We start from the raw sequence: 21524 nt of genomic DNA, 5'->3' as shown, positions 1-21524 counted from the left end.
ATATTGTGCAGCATTAATGCATTACAGCTAATTATACAGTACAAACAAATTAGAGCAAATTATGCAGATTATGCAAATATAACAATAGCACACAGCAGTGCTAATACATTATAGAAAACAACTCTACATATGTATGTTTATATATGTACATATGTATATGTGTTTAACATTAATATTAATATTTTTTTTAATTAAAAAGAAAACTCTTATAAATTTATTATTAATGGCTTAAGGTTTTACATATATATTAATTGTGTATGTGCATATAATATTTTTTTATTTTTATTTTTATCGTTGATTTAAAAAAACTCTAACTAATGGGTATTTGTTGTTTTTTTTTCCCCCACAGGAGACGGCGGGGCGCCATCAACAGCAAGCAGCTGACGTACCTGGAGAAGTACCGCCCCAAACAGAGATTGCGTTTCAAAGACCCACACAACCACAAAAGCAACTGCTGCCTCATGTGATCTGGTCTCACCAGCCTGCCACTCAAGGAACCAGTCACTCATGGACTAAACCGGACTAAATTTACCAATCTAGTGCATTTGAACTCTTGCTACAATTCAGGAGGGGAATTCAACCCCCTTTTGGTGTAAATGTCAGACCCCTGCACACAGGGTCTTCACCACCTCAGGGCTGTGAAAGACGAGCCTCTTGAATTTTGTCTTTACACACAAACCTCCCCCCATCTTCACTGTGTTCACAAATTTGTGAACACAAACATACGCCCGATGCACACAGTCATGCTACCAACCATCACACTTTACCAGCAGTACACAGTCCAAAGATGATCATGGCCACCAGCCACCTGCTCATAGAACTCAATCACTGTTGTTATGCTCACGCTTTCGTATGAAACTGCTTGACAACCCTGTTCTTTCTCTTTTGTAATTTTGAAGTTTCAGAATGCATGTCGCTGTACTTTTTTGAAGATGCGTGTGAATGGTCTAACCTAGCTTTCTTTTTTTTCTACATTGTATCATGAATCTACTCTGGGATTCAAGTTTTTTGCACCATTGGCTGCTTATTAATAGAATTGTGGGCGTCTGGATGGATGACGTAGCACACTTTGACCTGACTTCCAGGTTTTTGGATGTTTTAGCTGCTTTGAAATCATGTTGAAACCCATAAAAAAAAAGAAATCCAGCTAATCTGATACACTTCTGTACCACAGAATTGCAGCAGTGATCCGAGAGAAATCCATGAGTGAGCACAATTGTGTTTAAATTTAACACAGCAGCCAAAAGAGGGAGTCATCACACTATGTATTTCACATGAAAAAGCTTTTAGGACTTTTTTTTTTTTTTTTGCTGTTTGCACTCAGTGGTCATGCGTGGCTGTTTCTCATGGACATAGTTGTACTGTGGACACTTACTGTGGAATTTCAGAAGGAACTTTTCAGAGTGAGGCCTAAAATATTTAGTCTTGTCCATATAGTAGGAAATGAAATAGAATCACAGGATATCTGCCTAAATAGCAAAAGCTAGTGAAGCAAATATTAAGGAAATATCTAATAAAAGAGTGTCTTTGCATAATTGCGACTGGGGGAAGGATAAGCAAATATTTGTTTCAGGTTTCATGGATGAAGGTTACCAGGATGAAGGTTATTTGCCAATTATTATATTCACTTGGCCTCTCATGTTTATCTACAAAAGCAATGGCTTTAAGACAGGAGATCAAGTGTTTATCAAGTTTGCATTTCAGGTTTTGACACTTAGAGCGGATCACATTTAAATAAAAGTATGTGAATAATGCAGCTCAGTGTTGCTTGCATATATAAGGGCTTCTCTCTCACGTGCTGTTTAGTCACTTTTATTACTGTCGAGTGTCTGCATTTACAAATCTGGAATGTTTTGATGAGCTGTGGCCTCAATAAATGTAATAGTTCATCTTGGAATGTCTGTGGAAACTGATGCGATCAGCAAAAGAATAATCAAAGGTAACATTTTCAGGAATATATTTAGAGATCATCACTAGTCCTGTTTTTGTGATGAAGGATGGTGCAAGACTACACGCCATGTCTCAAGTTTATCCTGACCTCATTCATTCATTCAAAAATCAAGACATCATCCAAGAAAATGTTCTTGATTTTTGAATAAGCCGACAGAGCTGAAGTCATTACATTAAGGTTCACTGATCCACTGGTTTCCTGATCATATGTAAAGTGGCCTGTTTGATATTAACATTATTGTATTACACGTTTTTGTTAAACAGTGATACATAATCTATTGTTCCCTGTTCATATCTACAGTAATTTACATTATTGTATTATAATTTTTAATGCCAAACAAAAAAGTTAATAATTGATGTACATATTGCTCTTCTTTGAAATGGGAACAGATGTTAAATCCTGAAATCTGGATTAATTAAAAATGAATAAAAACCCTCTGGTATTTCTCACGAGCATGTACCAGTCTTTGAGTTATTGATGTACAATGTATTTTATAAAACAGAATTGTCACTGTTTTTATGGTAACATGTAATCACAAAATCTACCAATGAAGGAGTAATGAGCAAGGGGGCGAAGGGGACAAATGGTTATTTTGAGGTATGATGGGTGTATATTGTAATCCTTGCATCAGTTTAGATTTTAATTAAATCTGACAGAACTTTCCTATTTAGCTCCATCTGTTTTGTAATGGCAACAGGTTTTCCCAGTTCCTCCAACTGACCTTGGTGTCATCATCATCATGCTTGAAGGTAATAAAAAAGGTTTTGTCTACTAACTCCAAATAAATAATTAATAATAATACATAAATTAACTAATAAAATAACAAAACAGTGACTTTCTATCTGTCTGTATAGACATTCAATTCAAGACATTGGTGTACAGATAAACACACTTACACAATGTATATGCAACATATGGAAACCGGTCTGTCTGTGTGTCTGCGCGTTCTCTCTTTCTGGTCGTGTCTGAAAACCTAGTCAGCGTCTACGTAGTAATCATCTAATAAGACATCACATGCGCGTTCCGAACGTTTTTTTCGAGCAGCTCGTTAGGTATTGATACGCAGCCTTTCTCCAGTGCTGCATCCGCCATATTGTCTACCAGGAGACGCCGAGAGGTAATGCAGTGTGCATTTACGACCTACTGATACTTGTATTCCTACATGACTTGACTTTTTAATATTTCTTTCAGATAAGGACACACACGTAAGGCACTACGCTACTAATACATATTAGCTTATGTGAATACATATCATGTTATTTGCTGGCGACACAGTTAGAGTGTGTCAGTGCTAACGTTATTTGCTAACCATTAAACCCGTCGCGTATTCTGTATGAAAACACATAAATGGACCATTTGATTCCAGATCCGAGTAAACACAAATGTCAACGTCGTGTATGTTTTATAATTCTTATGAATATGGATTGGTTTTTGTTGTGTAAATTTGTTTAATCTTTTGTGCGAATGTAGCTAGCGGCGTTAGCTTTGATGTGGCGTGTCGCGCCACGTTCGGCTAGCGGCGTTTCTGCGGTAAAACGTTAAGATATTTAGCCCTGTGTTCATGTAGCGACTAGTTTATGCGTATATAATGTGTTTTACAATGTACAAAACTTGGAGGGTAAATTAGCTAAATGAAAATGTTTTGGAAGTGACTTAGGTGTGGCAAACGCTATGCTAGTTAGCGGTTAGCTGGCTAACTAAAAGCTGTTTTGGAAGCTGATAATACGATTCTGAGAAATCCTGTGTTTGTTTATATGACATGTTTGTAATTAATGTGGATTGTATGTGGATGAAGTTGGGAATGTAGAAAAGCTGTCCATTGTGCTTGACCGGTTTCTTTGGCTATGTCACAAGGCCTGTGGCTCAAAACAAGATATTGATTTAAGGGAAAATGAACTAGTTCTCCTAGTTATAATGGAGGTTATATAGTGCTTAAATATCATCCCTAGTTAGGCATTGTTTTGTGTTTCGTGTGTTTGTGGTGTGTTTCTCTCCCACCCCTGTTTTAATTAAGCTCATTTATGTAGTTCTAATAATTAGTAATTAATTCAGGAAGATCACACGGCTTGTCACGAACAGCAATTTGTTAGTCTAATGACTATATGGTAGTACAGTGACCTGGTTGGTTATTAATGGACGTTGGCCCGTAAATCAGTACTTTGATACTCCGGCTGATGTTGCACAGCTGTGTCTGTAAAGTTTATAGCATCCTTGTGTTTTCCAGCATCTGGTGGGCCATGAGGAATGACTTATAGGATTGCTGTGTCTCCCGAATAAGCTCCTGGATGTCCTCTTTCATTCAAATTACAATCAGGTGTGTTGTTCATGTGGCACTTCTGGAAAAATATTACATTTCAAATTAAAGTGGTTTACTTTTTGAGTTTGCTTGATTTATCTGTTGTCTTAACAGGCTTATTTATTTTGTAGCCTATGCTCCACCATAAAGTCATCACATCTGCCTTCATCAGCTCCACCCTTCACTTGCTGCTTGGAGGAAACCTCCAAGGTAAATAACCTGTACAAGTATATTTATGAGCTTTATGAAGTTAATGTAGACCTGGGGTTTTCAATGTTTTAGATCAGGGGTGCCCAACCCTGTTCCTGGCGATCGACTGTCCTGCAAAGTTTAGCTCCAACTCTAATCAAACACACCTGAAGCAACTAATTAAGGTCTAATTAAGGAAGGCAGGTGTGTTTGATTAGAGTTGGAGCCAAACTTTGCAGGACAGTCGATCGCCGGGAACAGGGTTGGGCACCCCTGATTTAGATGATACTGACCCGCAAAATATTATCATTCTAAAATTTCAAAGACGTTTATATGGTTCCTTTTTGTAAAAACTTAATTTATACTGTAAAAATATATTGTCAGTATTAATTGGAAAAAATTGGTACCTGTTAAGTTACATTATTTTTTTAAATTCATTATAGTACTGTGCTTTTAGATCTGTTTATCTGCTAATTTATTTACTTATTTTTATCATTCTTAATTGTTTACTTTTATCTTTTTTTTTTTTTTCAATAAACTTACATTTTTTATTTAATTTATTTAACTTTTTTACCCCATTTTGAAAACCTCTTGTCTAGATCATACAATTCATAGTTTTTATTTACTGTTCTAGTCAACACTGTTAGATTTGTAAAACATCTTTTTGGTCGTCCTGCAATCTTTCAGTACTGTATTTTGTTGTCTTTCCAGGTGTTTCAGGGAATACCTTGTGTAGAATATGTCTGGCCCTGTCCCAAGTCGCTCTCGAGTTTACCCTGATGTAAACACACAGCGACCCAGAGAGTACTGGGACTATGAATCCCATGTGGTGGACTGGGGGTGCGTTCTCTTGAATTTTTAGCACCTTTAAATTACATGCACTATAAATAGCCAATTTGACCTCTAATTATGCAGCATTATCCCTGTGGATAGTTTCTTTGTTGTTTTCTTTCAGGGGCTTAGATCAAATGTGTTGCTTATTACTTATTCTGACATGCATGGTAAATTTAATGCGTTCATTGTGTTAAACTCGCATTGTATTCTATATGTTTGTATTCTGCAGAAATCAGGATGACTATCAGTTAGTGCGAAAGCTTGGCCGGGGAAAATACAGTGAAGTGTTTGAAGCCATAAACATCACTAACAATGAGAAAGTAGTCGTCAAAATTCTCAAGGTATATTTGGATCTTTGCATTCATATATAGAAGATTTGATTGGAGATATGTCAGTTTATGCTTGTTTTTTTTGTTTTGTTTTCAGCCAGTGAAAAAGAAGAAAATTAAACGAGAAATAAAAATTCTGGAGAACTTGAGAGGAGGCCCCAACATCATAACGCTTTTAGACATCATAAAGGATCCTGTGGTATGTTTATGAAAATATTGGGCTGCTTACGTTCCATTGTCTTCCTAACTTCAAGACAAAGTTGTTGTTTTTTTTTTTTCCTTTTTTTTTTTTTCCTTCGTTTTATTAATGACTTGCAGGTTTTGTTTATTTTCTTGGAACCTTGATGCATTGGCAAAGTGTATATATGTGTGAGTTTGTTTGTGTGCCATCATGTTTAAAACCCATTCTGCTTTATTTTCAATGTACAGTCCCGAACACCAGTGCTGGTTTTTGAGCATGTTAACAACACTGACTTCAAGGTTAGAGATGTTTTTTTTTGTTTTGTTTTTTTTTTACGCCCCCTCCATAGAGAATTTATTTGTTTAATTTGATGTCGTAAACTGTATCTTTGTCTTCACAGCAACTGTATCAAACTTTATCAGACTATGACATCCGCTTCTACATGTATGAAATTCTTAAGGTAAGATGATTACTAAAAATATAAATAAATAATTAAAAGTGGGTCTTTTATAAAGCGACATCATGGAACAAAACCATCCAATGTCTGTCTGGCTTATTTTGCAGTGGCAAAATGGTTTGTTTTGCACATAGTTTAGGTTAGAAAGTTTCAGCAGTGCCCAAGCGCTCTGCTCAAATTGATTTTGAATCTAATTCATATCTCCGCTCTTCTTGTCCCCAGGCTCTCGACTACTGCCACAGTATGGGAATAATGCACAGAGACGTAAAGCCACACAATGTCATGATTGACCATGAGCATAGAAAGGTATTGGCCAAGTTAAAAGTTTACCCAACACTGAGGATTATGTGTTTATTTCTGTGATGGCAAAGCTGAATGTTCTGCAGCCATTACTCTAGTCTTTAGTGTCACATAATCCTTCACAAATTATTCTGTTTATTTGATGCTCAAGTAATTTTTTTTTTTTTTTTTTTCTTATCAGTGTTAAAAACAGTCATGCTGCTTAATATTTTCAGTGATTTGTTTTTTAATTTGTTTTTATTTAATTTTTTTTTCTTATCAGTGTTAAAAACAGTCATGCTGCTTAATATTTTCAGTGATTTGTTTTTTAATTTGTTTTTAATTTTTTTTTTCTTATCAGTGTTAAAAACAGTCATGCTGCTTAATATTTTCAGTGATTTGTTTTTTAATTTGTTTTTAATTTTTTTTTTCTTATCAGTGTTAAAAACAGTCATGCTGCTTAATATTTTCAGTGATTTGTTTTTATTTAATTTTTTTTTCTTATCAGTGTTAAAAACAGTCATGCTGCTTAATATTTTCAGTGATTTGTTTTTTAATTTGTTTTTAATTTTTTTTTCTTATCAGTGTTAAAAACAGTCATGCTGCTTAATATTTTCAGTGATTTTTGTTTTTTTATTTTTTTTTTATTGAGTTTTTTTATTAAAAGGTAAATCCTTGCTGAATAAAATTACCTCATTTTCCTTTTAATTTTGATTTGTTGAATTTCCATTTTACTTTTTAAAGCTTCGTTTGATTGATTGGGGCTTGGCTGAGTTTTACCACCCAAACCAGGAGTACAATGTACGTGTGGCTTCCCGATATTTTAAAGGCCCTGAACTACTTGTGGACTATCAGGTTAGTGTCCTAAAATTCAGGAGTTTAATTTTTGAACAATTTCAATTTCAGTTCAGTAAAAAATGTTTTGGCCTGTATCTAGATGTATGACTACAGTCTGGATATGTGGAGTCTTGGATGCATGCTGGCCAGTATGATCTTCAGGAAGGAACCATTTTTCCATGGACATGACAACTATGACCAGGTCAAACATTATTTTTTGATTTTTAGCATGAACAAACTTGTTAAAAACAAATGGCAGGGATGTTCAGTCATTCAACTCATGAATTTAATAGAAAAAATATTTGCTTGGTGCTTTTAATATGCTGGGTATATGTCTGTTGAATTTAGTTTTTGATGTGATTTTAATTTTTTTTCTAGTTGGTTCGGATTGCAAAGGTACTGGGTACCGAGGACCTGTATGATTACATTGACAAATATAACATTGAGCTGGACCCACGCTTTAATGACATTTTGGGCAGGTATGACTTTAATAAACTGTTGATCAGCATAGACAGATTATTTATCAAGTTGATTAAAAGTATTATGGCGGTGCAATTAATCGAATTCGATTTCTCATGCGCATCTCGTCAGTAAAGCCGATTCAGTGATTGGTAGTTAATCGCCATCACCTGTTTTCAGATGGAGCGGCAATTACTACACAGAGCCATAATTCACTGACAAGCTAGGCAGTATCGCATTCGTAATCGCAGACGAATCACCTTCGATTATGAACGCGATATTGCCTAGCTTGTCAGTGAACTATGGCTCTGTGTAGTAATTGCTGCTCCATCTGAAAACAGGTGATGGCGATTAACTACGAATCAAGAAACCGGCTTTACTGATGAGATGCGCATGATGATCTAATTCAATTAATTGCACAGCCCTAAGAATTATTCTATTTTAAAACATTTAAAATTAACTTCATAGTTCTGTGTGTAGTCATGTTTGTACCATTTTTAACATCTTTCACTTGTTCACCCAGACACTCCCGGAAGAGATGGGAACGGTTTGTGCACAGTGAGAATCAGCACCTGGTCAGTACCGAGGCTTTGGATTTTCTGGATAAGCTGCTACGTTATGACCACCAGGCCCGACTGACGGCCCGCGAGGCCATGGACCACCCTTACTTCTGTGAGTTCCTCCTGAAAACTTGTGAATGCATTTCCAGTCTCTAATTTAATGTACAGTCTTGCATGCGTGTTCTTTTATACACGGTTGAATAAATTGTACACATTGAGCATATAGTGAATAATGGACCCTGCAAGGTCTCAGATCACTTGATGCATTTTTTTTTAAAGCTGTTTGTGACCCTGGATGCAAAACCAGTCGCACAGTCAAGTAGCAAGGTTAAATTAGTAGCAATAGCCAACAATACATTGTATGTGTCAAAATTGATTTTTATGCCAAAAATCATTAAGATGTTAACTAAAGATCATGTTCCATGAAGAGATTTTGTAAATTTCCTACTGTAAGTATATAACTTATTTTTTTATTAGTAATATGCATTGCTAAGAACTTAATTTGGACAACTTTAAAGGCAAGGTTTTTTTTTTTTTTTTTTTTTCTTCACCCTGCGATTCAAGATTTTCAAATAGTCGTATCTCAATCTCCAAATATCGTTTTATCCAAACCATCCATACATTAATGGAAAACTTGTGTATTCAGCTTTCAGATGATGTATAAACCTCAATTTAAAAAAAAAAAAAAAATTACCCTTATGACTGGTTTAGTGGTCCATGGTCACATTTGATCCAGAAGAAATGGTAACCCTAGCTATGATTGATAAAGCTATAATTGAACTTTTAAACGGTTATAAATTCTAAACCTAATCTGTGTTAACATTGCTGTATTGCAGTTATATTATTGATTTGTTTGTTCGTCTCAATGTATTTTATGATGTCATTATAACAAGTTTAACAACTATCTGTCAACCAGCTAGGTAATGTTACTTCTGTCTTACTTTAATAACATTTCAGTGAAACTTTCACAAGTAAATGATCAACAACATTAAAAGATATAATGGCTATAAAATGCAATAGGCAAACACTAGAAAGGATCTCACTAGGACAAGGCTATGCTTATTGTTGAGCCCTGGGTTAGTACATTTCAATGTAACTGTATAAACTGGCTTCAGATGGAATTGATGGACACTTCATGTCATAATTTGTCATATTTGAGATCATGTATTTGATGTTCTTCTATATAGATCCTATAGTTAAAGACCAGGGCAGAGGAGCGCCAGCTGCAGGAATGGCTGCTAGTTCCACACCTGTCAGCTCTTCTAGCTTGATGGCAGGTAAACGGTTTACCTTTCTCTTCAGTACTTCATCTCAGTTTTATTGCCTAAAAATGAACATTGTCATGTGCTCACCCTCGTGTCACTGCAAACCTGACTGATTTATTCTGCAGAATGCAAATGATGATATTTTGAAGGATGTATCATCTTTTACCCCTCCATACAGTGCTGGTCAGTGGAGTCCAGAACAATAATGGACCCCACTGGCTTTCATTATATGGACAAAAACAAGCATTTTTTCAAAGTATCATATTTGTTCCACAGAAGAACGTCTTACCATTTTGAAATGATATGAGGGTGAGTAAATGACCATGTTCATTGGGTGAAACTTGAGTCTTATGGTTAAAAAGCATTTGCTGTAATTAAGAGAAATACTCAGGTTTCAACATGCACTAGGTTAAACGTGTCGGTGGCTTTCACACTGCAGGCATCACCTCTATGACTCCGAGCACACAGCCCAACATCACCAACATCAGCGCCGGCGCGCCAGTCATCCCTGTCCCAAACACAATGGCCACACAAGTGCCCACTGCCGCTGGAGCCCAGCCCTGAACACCACCTGCCCCAACAACCCCCTTCTCTTTCTCACATCCCTCGATCCGTCTCTCTCTCTCTCTCTTCTGTGGGCCTGCTTGGAATTGTGAATCAGTGGTGAGGGGGTGGGGGGGCATTGATTTTCATTTGTGGATATTTTTGTGATGTTGCAAATAACACAGAACTAATGTTAAGTTACAGTTTTATTGTTTTTCTTCTCAGTTGTTGTTTAGGAGTTTGTGAACTCAAAGAAACCCATGATGTTTTTTGCACCTGTCTGTGTGAGTTAGAAAAGCAAACGGGTGTGAACTTTCACTCGCCGTGACTGTTTAGAAAAACACTTAAATGTCCACCTGAAGAAGGATAATAAAATTTATTTTATATGTCCCTCTAGCGTTCTCGTGCTCAAACCATTTCACTCACCGACTTATTTTTAATTGTTTTTTGGGAGACTTAAGTTTTGTTGGACCTGGTATTTTAGCCTGTTTTTACAACGAGCCTTGGACACAAAGTTCACAAAACCTTGTCATATATTGAACCTTTCTGAGTATAAATGCAGATAAGGAGTGATTTGTTCCTTTTTTGAAGAATATTATGGGGACAAGACAACGCAGATTTGATGTTGGAATCATGTTTCAGCTCTGCATTTGGACTGAAGGCAAGATCCAATCAAAACGACAGTTCTGATTTGTGTTGGATCATTGTGTAACAAAGCATTCTTTTACCAATGGAAGCTCTTGTTTCAGCTGTGCTGGTTCTGTGTATATTGCAGGTTGATTGGATTTGGTCCCGGATCTTTTTAAACTCACTCGTTGCTGTTCAAGGACTTGTACCAATTACTGAGTAACACAATCAATAATATGCCAATTTTTGTGTTACCTTCAGTTCTGTGTGAGTGTGTACGCATGAGTGGAATTGTCTTTTTTGTTTTTAAGAAGTTTCAGACATTTGTTTGATACTATGAAGAATTTTTGTAATTTTTCTTTTTCAGTGAAATACACATTTCTTTCTACCCCACGATTAAATCAATTAAACAGGTGAAATATCAATTTAGCATTGCATGTGTTTTACTGTGGTTTGCCTTTTGTTGGGCTGATTGAAGAACAAACAAGAATATTATGTGGACTGTTTGTCACTCCCAAAGCTTTTTGTCTAGACAAACTGAATCTTTAATACCTTAATTGTTTCTTAAATTGTTCTTACTTTTGGTCTTGTCTAGTAGTGAAATAACCAGATGTTGAAGACTAGCTCTGTAGTGGAGGCTGAACTCATGTTTGTCCTCTGTCTGTGTTCAGTGTGACTAGTTCACATCTAAATATCTTACTGTATTGTAAATTCATTCATTTAAAGTTTACGATAGATACTTTTGCAGAGATTTTTTTTTTTTCTTTTATAAATCATTTAAAAGAGAAAATATATTGTTTAAGTAAAAAGACCATGTCACTTGCTTTATTCCGCTGTGGTTAATGCAGCCTCTCTAATACAGTGAATGGTATGTTTGAAGTCAGGTGGAAAAACAGAGGCTACCTCACTCACATTTATATGGAATTCAATAAAAAAAAGAAACCAGTTGTTGGCTGTCGTTGAAAACTAGGTTTAATTTTTCGTTTAAATTTTTGCAGTTCTCGAGTTTTTCCTAATCCTCAGATTCAAACAATTTCTCACAAAACATAAGAACAGTTACTGTTATTAGCCAGTATTGTCGCACACAAAAAGACAAATATTCTCAAAAAGCGTTTTTTTTTTTCTTGTAAGAGGTAGTGCTAAACCCAATCCTCGAGCTAATTATTTTATGCTTCGTGATTTTTTTTTTTTTTTTTATGTTTGCAAACTTATCAAAAATTGCGATGGTGTAAATAATTTAAAACCTTATTTTGTGCGGTTTCGCAACAATCTAAAAATAAAGTAAACTGACTACAAATAAAACGAATTAATAATCAAATAGACATGCATAAAGGCCAGTATGTGTAATAGCGCTTGGAGCAAAGGCTTCTGCTCGTTTGTGGCGTAGTCCAAGACCTCCTTTCTTGAGCTTTTTCTGCCATCTAGTGGACATTTCAGAGAGTTGTTTTTATTTTAAAGCTATTTTTAATGCCATCTCAACAAATGGGGATTGTTACAGAAGTTCTTACAGAATATTTAGTAGTTTTGTTTGAAAGCGTTCCTAATTGGAGATAAAGTTGGATACTGAAATGTAATCATTATTCTTAGAAGCTTAAACCATGTGTTATGTTTTATTTAATTACATTTCCAATTAAATTTTGTTCTGTTTAAAAGGGTCTCTACATTAAAAGTGTCTAAACAGCTGGTAAGTCCTGAGAAAATTTAGATTTCTTTTTATCTATTTGTGTTTGAAGCAGCATTTCTGATTGTAATTTTAAATACTCCTTCCTTTATTATTAGCATATTAAATCATATTGTGTGGTGGGTAGCCTATGTCATTTAAACAAATACCATTTAATACCAAATTATAAGAAAGTGTCTTACTTTACCTGTATTCATCCTAAACATTATTATCCTCATTGTAGAGATCAATTCTGATGTGATGCTTTTTTATTTATAAAGTATTACATTAAAAGCACTTTTGAGAAACGTATAAGGTAAATGATGGATGGAAGCCTTTAATCTAATGGTTTCCTTTTTCTTCACAATGGAACAAACAAAATCCTTCAGTGGATCTCTGTGAAGGAAAGGAAATGCCATGGGGTGAATTCAGCCATGCATCCCCTTATTATTATAAAACACTCCTGCCATTCAGAGTAAAACAGGTCTCTGCTGGTTTCTCAGGCCTCATCTCCAGTGTCCCTGTAAGGGGTCATCTATGACCCTATTGTCCAGATCAGCAGCCTGCACTTGTATAAAGCCACAAATGAGACACGAGCCCTTCAGAAGGACATCGGCACTCAACATGAAGCTGTAAGTTACCAAACTACTCTCTTTCCTTTTATTTGGATTTATTTTGCTGTGATACGTTTAGTTAGGATTTTCCACACTAAAATACAAGATCCGTGTTACTAGTTTTCAAATATGTAGGACTGTTTTATGAGTGCTGGTGTAAAATGAATGATATTGCACAATGAGAGAGACAGCTTGACAATATTAAATGTGTGTTTGTTTCATTTTCATCGACATTTGGAAAATGTAATTTTCCCTTTCGGTCTCCCTCCTGGCTCAGGATCAACATCTGCCTGACTGTTCTAGTCTTTATAAATGCTGTACATTCAGCAGCTATGAGAGGTAAACTTCATTTTATTTGTTTAGTTTTTAGACGATATTGTATTCTAATTAAGATTGTTTAGCCCAATTATATATTTGCTTTGAAAACATAATTCATAATGACACGTTTCACTCTATATGTTAGAAGGAAGTGAAGATTTGTTACGTTTTTTGAAGGGTGAGCATTTTTTTTCCTGCTAAAGGAATAATTTTACACTTGTTACATTCATTATTTGTTCTGAAAATGGTCTGCTGTGCTATTGGTTGTTGGTTTCTGAACTCAGGAGCGCTATTTCCTTAGAAACGGATCTAGCAACAGAGAAGATTCTGGATCCTGTACATCTGACAGATCCGACTGCAGGTCAGTGATTATGCAGTGTTGGAAAAACTGATGTAATATTCAGACCTGTATGTTTATGATTTAAGAAATTCCTGACAGTCCTTAACGGGACGTTATTTATTTAATATTATTTAACGTGACACTTCTCTCTATTATACAGAATGTAAAGCCCCAGAAATTGTTGTAAACTCTGTTGGTATGTTTTAATATTTCTTATGATTTTATTTATTTTTTTATCAAAACATATGTGTTTGCACTTTGGATATATTGCTTTAAAAATTCATGTCTAAAAAGTTGCTTTAATTAATTTAGACTTTTCCAATACAACACCCAAACCAAATCTGGTAGATCTTGCAGGTAAATTAACAAAAGGCTGATGTCTGAATATTATTTTGTCTACTCTCTCTAATTTATCTTTCGTTAGATGTTGCTGAAGCGAGATCAACTGAGAGTAGCAACTCAGGTGATCAATCAAGTAAAACACATGAAAAATAAAGCTAAAACTTATAGTATATATTGTTTAGATATTTATTATTTCTTCATTTACCTTTTAAACAGACAGCAGATTAGCTGACAGAACATCGACTGAAGACGGCAGAGGTAGAGACCTGTATTATATTCATTATACTTCTGCATGCAAGCTGTTAGATGATTATTGCCATTTGAAAGTTATTTGACAGAAACATTCCAGCCTGTAAAATACAATCACATTTTGTCTAGAGCAGGGCTGCCCAAACTCGGTCCTGGTGTGCCGGTGTACTGCAGAGTTTAGCTCCAACTTGCCTCAACACACCTGCATGGAAGTTTCTAGTATGCCTAGTAAGAGCTTGATTAGCTGCTTCAGGTGTGTTTAACTGAGTTGGAGCTAAACTCTGCAGGACACCGGCCCTCCAGGACCGAGTTTGGACACCCCTGGTCTAGAGGCATGTAACTAATTCAATATACTGCTTGCTTCAGAAGGTGACGGCGACAAGATTTTACAGCTGAGAACAGCACTCACAGGTATACTGCTGGATTTAATGTGATTATTGAAATAAATTGTTTGTTCCCATTAAAAAAAAAAAAAAAAAAAAAAAAAAAAATATATATATATATATATATATATATATATATATATATATATATATATATATATATATATATATATATATATAATTTTTTTTTTTTTTTTTTTACTTTTATCTTGTATGCTTTGTCACTGATGTTGTGTGTTAATATAGAGAGTATGAGTATGGACAGGAGTGACATGAACACAGACCTGACTGAGGGCTCAAACAAACATATAGATGAAGCAACGGGTATGTAGTTTTATACTGTATATGTGATCAAATCTGCTATTGTTTAAACAAATATTTAAGTATTTAAATACACTAAGTTTGGGGTCAGTTTATGTTATTTTGTTTTATTTGATTTACTTTAAATAATTTTTTTTTTATTCAGCAAGGATGCATGGAACTGACCCAAAATAACAGTAAATGCATTTATAATGTTGCAAAAGATTTCTATGGTAAATAAATTCAGTTCTTTTTAACTTTTTAACTTTTTATTCTATTCATCAAAGGATCTGTTTTTATTTATTATGCACCAAATCAGCATGTTAAAATATATCAGCATTTTAAAATGTTAAAATAAAACAGTTATTTTAAACTGAAATAATATTTAATCAAATAAATGCAGACTTTTAAAGATACGTATTTTAAAAAAAAACATTGAAAGAAACCTTTCAACAGTAGAAGTGAATTGTCAACTTTTAGGAGTATTTATGGTCTTAAAGTTAACAGACACAGACTAAAAGCTATAAAACTCAAATTGTAATTTCACAAGGTCTGTAAATAAGTCATGTTTTGGCTCACTAAATAAATTTGGTATATATTTTCTTGACTGAAAATATCATCTTACAATTCTGTGCAGTGATGGAGGACATTAGTAGTCAGGAAATGGACAGACCTGAGGAGAACGGGAGTTACCGACTTCCAAGGACCCAGATGATGTTAGAAAAACACAACTCTGTGGTCACAGACACAGGCAGACAAAATCTGGACTTTATGAAAGAGATGGATCCCATAATTCAGAGTTTTGCCGGTAGAATGAACCTCATAGACCAGAACGGTAAACCGCATGATACTGATAAATACCAGCAGGAGGGCCGCAAAAGAGCAGTGGATTTAGACAGCCCAGAGTTTGTGGACACCCTGGATAGACCAGACCTGTATGCTGACAGTGAAGAACGTGGTGGTGGTCGAGGAATATCTCAGGTTAGTCCACTATAAAACCTTTTCACCAATAATTAATCAGACAAACACTGCTAATGAGACTTTTATTAAATATTATGCAGGAATCAAAGTGAAGCTGAACTATGCTGCTAACCAGGACACACTGGACGACAGCAGGGAACTGGCTGATCGGATCCCAGGATGCACTGAAAACATCTGTTGAACATCCCATAGAAGAGAACAACAGTCTGGATGCCCCTAATGTGGACCAGAAGATTCAAAAGGACACAATGAGCTATCAGAACCAGCTGAGGAAAATATGTCCCACTAAGAGAATACGAGCATCCAACAACCCAAGAGCACAGCTGGATTTAGAAAGGCCAGAAAGAGTGAACAGTGAACTTTTGGACAGAGACAACAGCAGAGAATATCATGCGGCGGTTCTGCTGTAGAGTTAGTTTTGTCTACTTGTTTTTTTGTTTTTGTTTTTTAATTTTGACAGTGTGATTTTAATGTCCATTTGAACTAATAACTTTTTCTTGGTTTGTTTGTTGGACTTGCATAAATAAACCATTATTAATCGGTTTTATGTTTTATGATCTTTAAGATTAAAAAATATATAAATTATTATAAAACAGCCTCCTTAACTTAAGACACATTTTGCAAAATAAATAAATAAAAATAAATTATTATTAGCACAGACTGAAGTGTTAGTTTTTTTCTAAAATGTCCAAATGCTAATTATAATATTAATAGTAATATCATTAATAATAGGAAATAATAATTATTATAATATTTTTAATAATAATTTAAGAATTTTATTTAATAATAATAATAATAATAATAATAATTTAATGATTCGTCATGTCTGTCCATTTATTTTTTTTATTTAGTTTTTCCCCAGTATTTAGTATTTTGTATAGTTTGTAACATTAAAGTGTAATGTCAGATAATACGGCATTAGAAAGTGCAAGGAAAAGCTACACTACCAAAAGTGTCCCACTTTACCATTGTTCTCCCTAAGTACCTATATTTACTACATAGTACACCTTGTTTAAATGCCCTTAAACGTCCTCCATATGCAGTTAATGGCACTAATGTTCCATTCATTCCACTGAACTGATTTGTGTCCCACTGACAGTATTTTAAAAGATTTAAATGGTTTTTTTCAGGTCAGAGGTTAGGAACGGTGCTTTTTCTGCTAAATTTAGTCCCAGCTCGCACAGAATGGCTTGCCGTTAGTCTATCATTGATTTAACACAGCTAAATGATTAAATCCCTCAGCATGTAGCTTTAGACAGACAAATTGAGGGTATTTATCAGCTATGACAAGACAGCTCGCAGCTCTATAGACGCGATTGTGATGAGTGTGTCTAATACGTCGACCAGATCCACCTTTCCTATCCGTTTATCAGACAGATCCCGTTCTCTTCTCCATTTATCATATAGATCTCATCCCCGCGGGTGCTTATTTGTCCTACGGTGTTGATTTTGGTGGGTTTTCACAATCAGTGTCCAACTGACTGTATGAGAGGGGCTGCAGGTACCGTTGCCTCGATGGCGTCCTGTTGGGGTCATAAATCATGCAGTCTCTCCACTATGGCAGGCTTCATCAACTCTACCAGACCTCGGAGAGTCTTTTTCTTACTCGTAATCGTGACAGAGATGTCAGCATGTCTAAGGAGATTTACAAGAGATTCTCACTCAAAGCAACTGTGAAAAAACAACTCCACTCACAGCTGCGCGGCTGGTCCAGCAGGCCTATCGATCTCCACACGGCAATATTGGAGGTTACTGAAGACACATTCGTCTGCAAAAAGACCATCAAATTACAACCAATCCTGTTGAATGAGAGACATAGATCATATGAAACAAAACTTCTTACCAGGCTGTTATGAAAAGCATTAAAGTGGTCAAAATCAAGTTAAGCTCAGTCTCCTGCACTTTGTGTTGATTCAACTTGTCACTCCTTTTATTTGGAAAAAAAAATCTAGTTAAGCTCAGTCAACCTTACAATGTGGCACAAAGCTGATTCAATTTGTCCTTACTTTTATTTTGGAAAGAAAAAACAAAAAAACACCACATTCAGGGTTACAAGCGAGGCAACTGTAAGTGAAAGTGGCCAATCCGTAACCATAAAAATACTCACCCATACTCATTTCAATAGTGCAGCCACAAGATATAAACATTAAGTTTGTGTTTATGAGTGCTAAAAAGTGATGCAAAAAATGCTTATAATTTAGTGCTTCAATGCCATGTCAATAGCTACACTGTAAAAAAGGATTTTTCGAAGCAGTAAATAGAACAAAGATTATTGAAGTAGGTTTTACAAGAAAATACTATTTCAGTTTTTCTAAATTTCATGTTTAATCCAATGTTTTACTTGTGTTTTGGTAATTGTATGTGAAATTTACAGCATTTTTCAGTTGCAATTAAGTGTGAAATTTACTGAATTGACTGCATCAATTTTTTATGTTAAACTCTAAAACGACGAACAACAAATTTACTGCTCAAATAATACAAGTTTTAACAGAAGAATGTAGTAAAATTCGTATGTTTTTCTAAAATTTTAAGCTTCACATTTAGACTTTTAAAAATAAAGGTTTCAAAAAAGGGTTTTCTCAGTGATGCCATAGAAGAACAATTTTACATTGCTGTTTATGGGAGGGTGTGAGAGCTGTCAGAATGCATCAGAAATATTCAGAATGTTCAGAAGACGAACGAAGCATTTATGGATTTGGAACGACATGAGGGTAAGTGATTAATGACCAAATTTTCATTTTGGGGTGGAGTAGCCCTTTAGGAGAGTATGCTTTGAAATCTTCCAAAAATTGGCCCTTTTCGCTTTCATTGCAGGTGCCTCACTGCAACCTCGATTTGGTTTCTTCTCTTTTAATTTAGGGGAAGTCGTGGCCTAATGGTTAGAGAGTCGGTCTCGTAATCGAAAGGTTAGCGCTCTCTCCACCCTCGATACCACGACTGAGGTGCCCTTGAGCAAGGCACCGAACCCCCAACTGCTCCCTGGGCGCCGCAGCATGGCTGCCCACTGCTCCGGGTGTGTGTGTGTGTGTGTGTGTGTGCATTTGTTCACTACTCACTGCTGTGTGTGTGCACTTGGATGGGTTAAACGCAGAGCACCAATTTCGAGTATGGGTCATCATACTTGACAATACGTCACGACTTTAATGAGAAAGAGGAACAAGTCAAAATAGTTTTTGTGGTATTTATACCACATTATGCCACAAATGCTGTCAGCTGAGTTTAACTCGTATTGAACCCTTTAAAGCATCTTTTAAAATTATTACAGACCTTGTAACAATGTTGAACAGATCTAGTACTCAATGGCAATCACCCAGTTTTAGGAGTCATACTCTGTTTTCATCTCGTTCGGTTTTACAGCAATAGTTCCCACGTGTGGATGGTGACAAGGGGCAACCGATCTGACACATCAAAGCCTGTCAACATGACACAAACAATGGACATCAGCAGATTGTACAGTGATGTAAATCTGTCACTTTTTGACATTAAGATAATTATTTAAACATTCACAGTCTCAGATTCTACCTTCCAATACTATGATACTTCTCATGAAAAGGATGTTGACCCGTCACACATCTTGTGTGCATTAAATCTAGAGATATTTAACATCTCCAGAAAGATCTATCACTTGGATGAAGCCTTTGGGACAACACAGTGCAGCTCCAGTGTCTTGTGTGAATATGTGTGCAATGCACAGGCATTTTATATGTAAAGCTATACAGTACACCCAAGACAGCAGACGATTCACAAGTAATCAATCTTTATAGACCAAAAATAGCCTTTAAAAAAGACTTGGGTTTTTTATGGGTCAAAGTTGTCAATCCTGTCTAAGAACACCAAGCACGGTGCTCCACATTCTTCAGATTCCTCATTTATGGAGGTTCTGTCCTGGGACTTGAGCCCTGTAAAACCAAGTGCTTCACCGAGCACCATCAGCACATCCAGCTGGTCTCAGGCCATGCTGGATACACTGACCTGAATGCTGTCTGTGTGGTTTGATGTTGAATATATTTAAGCTTCTAATAAAATAAGTCAATCTGAGTTTGTGTGTCATATTTCAGCTTGATACACAAAATTGGAAAATTGTGGGAACATATTTAAATCCCTCTGAGACACAACTCACCGTTTTTCCATTTAACCAAAATCACTCTAAGTACCCTGTTGGTTGTGGTTGTCTACTGTTTTTTTTTTATTTTTTTAAATCATTCTCTTTTTCTCCAGGCCTATACCACAGTCTTTTTTTCAGTTGGCTTCTCAATTTAAAATAGACAGAAAGACAAAGAAAAAAATTATTGTACTTAAATTTAGCTCATTATAGGTTGCACCTATTCACAGAACTCAAAGCTTCTTACCCTTCCTGATTAGCACGACACCTAAATAGCCATAAAAAAATCACAACAGATACTGTACATTTTGCTCATTCACCTTATTTAGTGACCAACTTTGACAAATCTGTAGATTGTTTCAATATCTTATACATTGCACCAGTAGATGGTGAACAGGTGACTTTTGGTGTGAGTTGAATCATTCACTCAAACGATTTGTTCAAACACTGATTCATTCAGAAACGCCACAAACATGTGTTGCTTGAAGAAAGGCGACTGATGATTCTGATGCGGTTCCTAGATTTGGATATATTTTCATTGAAAATAGACAAAGTAACTGTGGGAATGTTGTGTCTAAAATGTAAGTTGCTCTACTCAATATTTCCTTTTTGTCTATTCAATTGTGCCACGTGGATATTCTAAGTGTTCGTGTTATTTTGCGTTATATTATATTTAATGTAAATACGGAATGTGTATACACGACCCAGGAATCTGTTTGATTCAACGTTTCATTGGAGAACTGGTAACTGCATGTCGAATGTTTAATGTTCCAAATTTATACATACCTAGAGATCAGCCAGTTGGCTCTGTTTACGAAACCATGAAGTGACCACTTTGGATGGATAAATATACTATAGATACTACATCAAAAAGATTTTTTTCTATGCATTTTGAAAGACCTACACGAATAATGAGACACTGCTGAAACATGAAATGCTATGAGCAAGACGTAAATGCTGACAAAGCTGATGGGTTTATTGGTCATCCAACAGTGTCTCGATTACATCTTTGCTTTGTTACAGACAAAACCAAATCTCGAGTTTGCAATAATGACTGAAGCCTCGTTTGAGTTGCTGTCACATGATGACTGCTGGATAGCTGACCATCTGCCAATGAGTCTGGTTCTTTTCAAACCCCTGAAATCTTCCGGCTATGGGTCCAGAAACCCCCTGCGGCCCCCAAGGCAATTTGTCCTCAGTCCCAACGCCGAACCACACACCAGATTAGGCGTGTGTGCAAATATGCGTGTATGTTCACCATGGAGAGCTGTTTCCATCTATGTGGAGTGAGGGGGAACATGTGTGACCGCTCCATGTCTGGCTACAGCCTCTGCGGGAGGAAGTGGGGTTTTATTCTGCAATGGCTTTTCCAGGCGGATCAAGGAATGGGAAGGAGATGCAGAGGGAGAAAGAGGAGAAGGAAGAGGA

General features: G+C 35.8%; 3 protein-coding genes across 12 annotated transcripts in view; all 3 read left to right on the top strand.

Annotated features, from left to right (window-relative positions):
- The window catches only part of LOC306887089 (protein tyrosine phosphatase type IVA 3-like), a 41451-nt gene extending 38837 nt beyond the window's left edge, over positions 1-2614 (top strand). For 2 of the 4 annotated variants that reach the window (XM_079444582.1, XM_079444581.1), the window contains exon 6: positions 350-2404. In XM_079444582.1, coding sequence (XP_079300708.1) covers positions 350-467 — 118 coding nt within the window. In that variant the 3' untranslated portion in view covers positions 468-2404. Of the gene's footprint in view, positions 1-349 lie in introns of all 4 variants that reach the window. The other 2 variants (XM_079444579.1, XM_079444580.1) reach the window with 2 other exon arrangements.
- A 231-nt stretch (positions 2615-2845) lies between these two features.
- On the top strand, positions 2846-11737 carry LOC306887088 (casein kinase II subunit alpha-like). 7 transcript variants are annotated; one of them, XM_079444576.1, is made up of 16 exons: positions 2846-3068; positions 4176-4265; positions 4379-4457; positions 5148-5276; positions 5500-5611; positions 5697-5798; positions 6029-6079; positions 6181-6240; positions 6460-6543; positions 7261-7371; positions 7454-7555; positions 7732-7832; positions 8336-8484; positions 9560-9649; positions 9914-9946; positions 10077-11230. In XM_079444576.1, the coding sequence occupies exons 4-15, from the start codon at positions 5176-5178 to the stop codon at positions 9937-9939; spliced, it is 1089 nt and encodes a 362-aa protein (XP_079300702.1). In that variant the 5' UTR covers positions 2846-3068; positions 4176-4265; positions 4379-4457; positions 5148-5175; the 3' UTR covers positions 9940-9946; positions 10077-11230. The 7 variants fall into 7 exon arrangements, with proteins under 7 accessions (XP_079300702.1, XP_079300698.1, XP_079300704.1 ...); XM_079444578.1 differs by having other exon boundaries at positions 3030-3068; positions 4362-4457; XM_079444577.1 differs by lacking the exon at positions 2846-3068 and adding an exon at positions 3071-3156.
- A 1238-nt stretch (positions 11738-12975) lies between these two features.
- LOC306886903 (uncharacterized protein) lies at positions 12976-16537 on the top strand. Its single transcript, XM_079444267.1, has 11 exons — positions 12976-13099; positions 13359-13420; positions 13545-13577; positions 13701-13760; positions 13900-13935; positions 14164-14202; positions 14298-14339; positions 14697-14741; positions 14960-15037; positions 15651-15994; positions 16075-16537. Exons 1-11 carry the CDS (start codon positions 13005-13007, stop codon positions 16084-16086), a joined length of 846 nt encoding a protein of 281 aa, XP_079300393.1. The 5' UTR covers positions 12976-13004; the 3' UTR covers positions 16087-16537.
- The last annotated feature ends 4987 nt before the right edge of the window (positions 16538-21524 follow it).

Source organism: Barbus barbus, assembly GCF_936440315.1.
Source record: "Barbus barbus genome assembly, chromosome: 21".
Taxonomy (NCBI): Eukaryota; Metazoa; Chordata; class Actinopteri; order Cypriniformes; family Cyprinidae; genus Barbus; species Barbus barbus.
The sequence above is the reverse complement of the archived record's forward strand: the minus strand, read 5'-3'. Positions and strand labels throughout refer to the sequence as shown.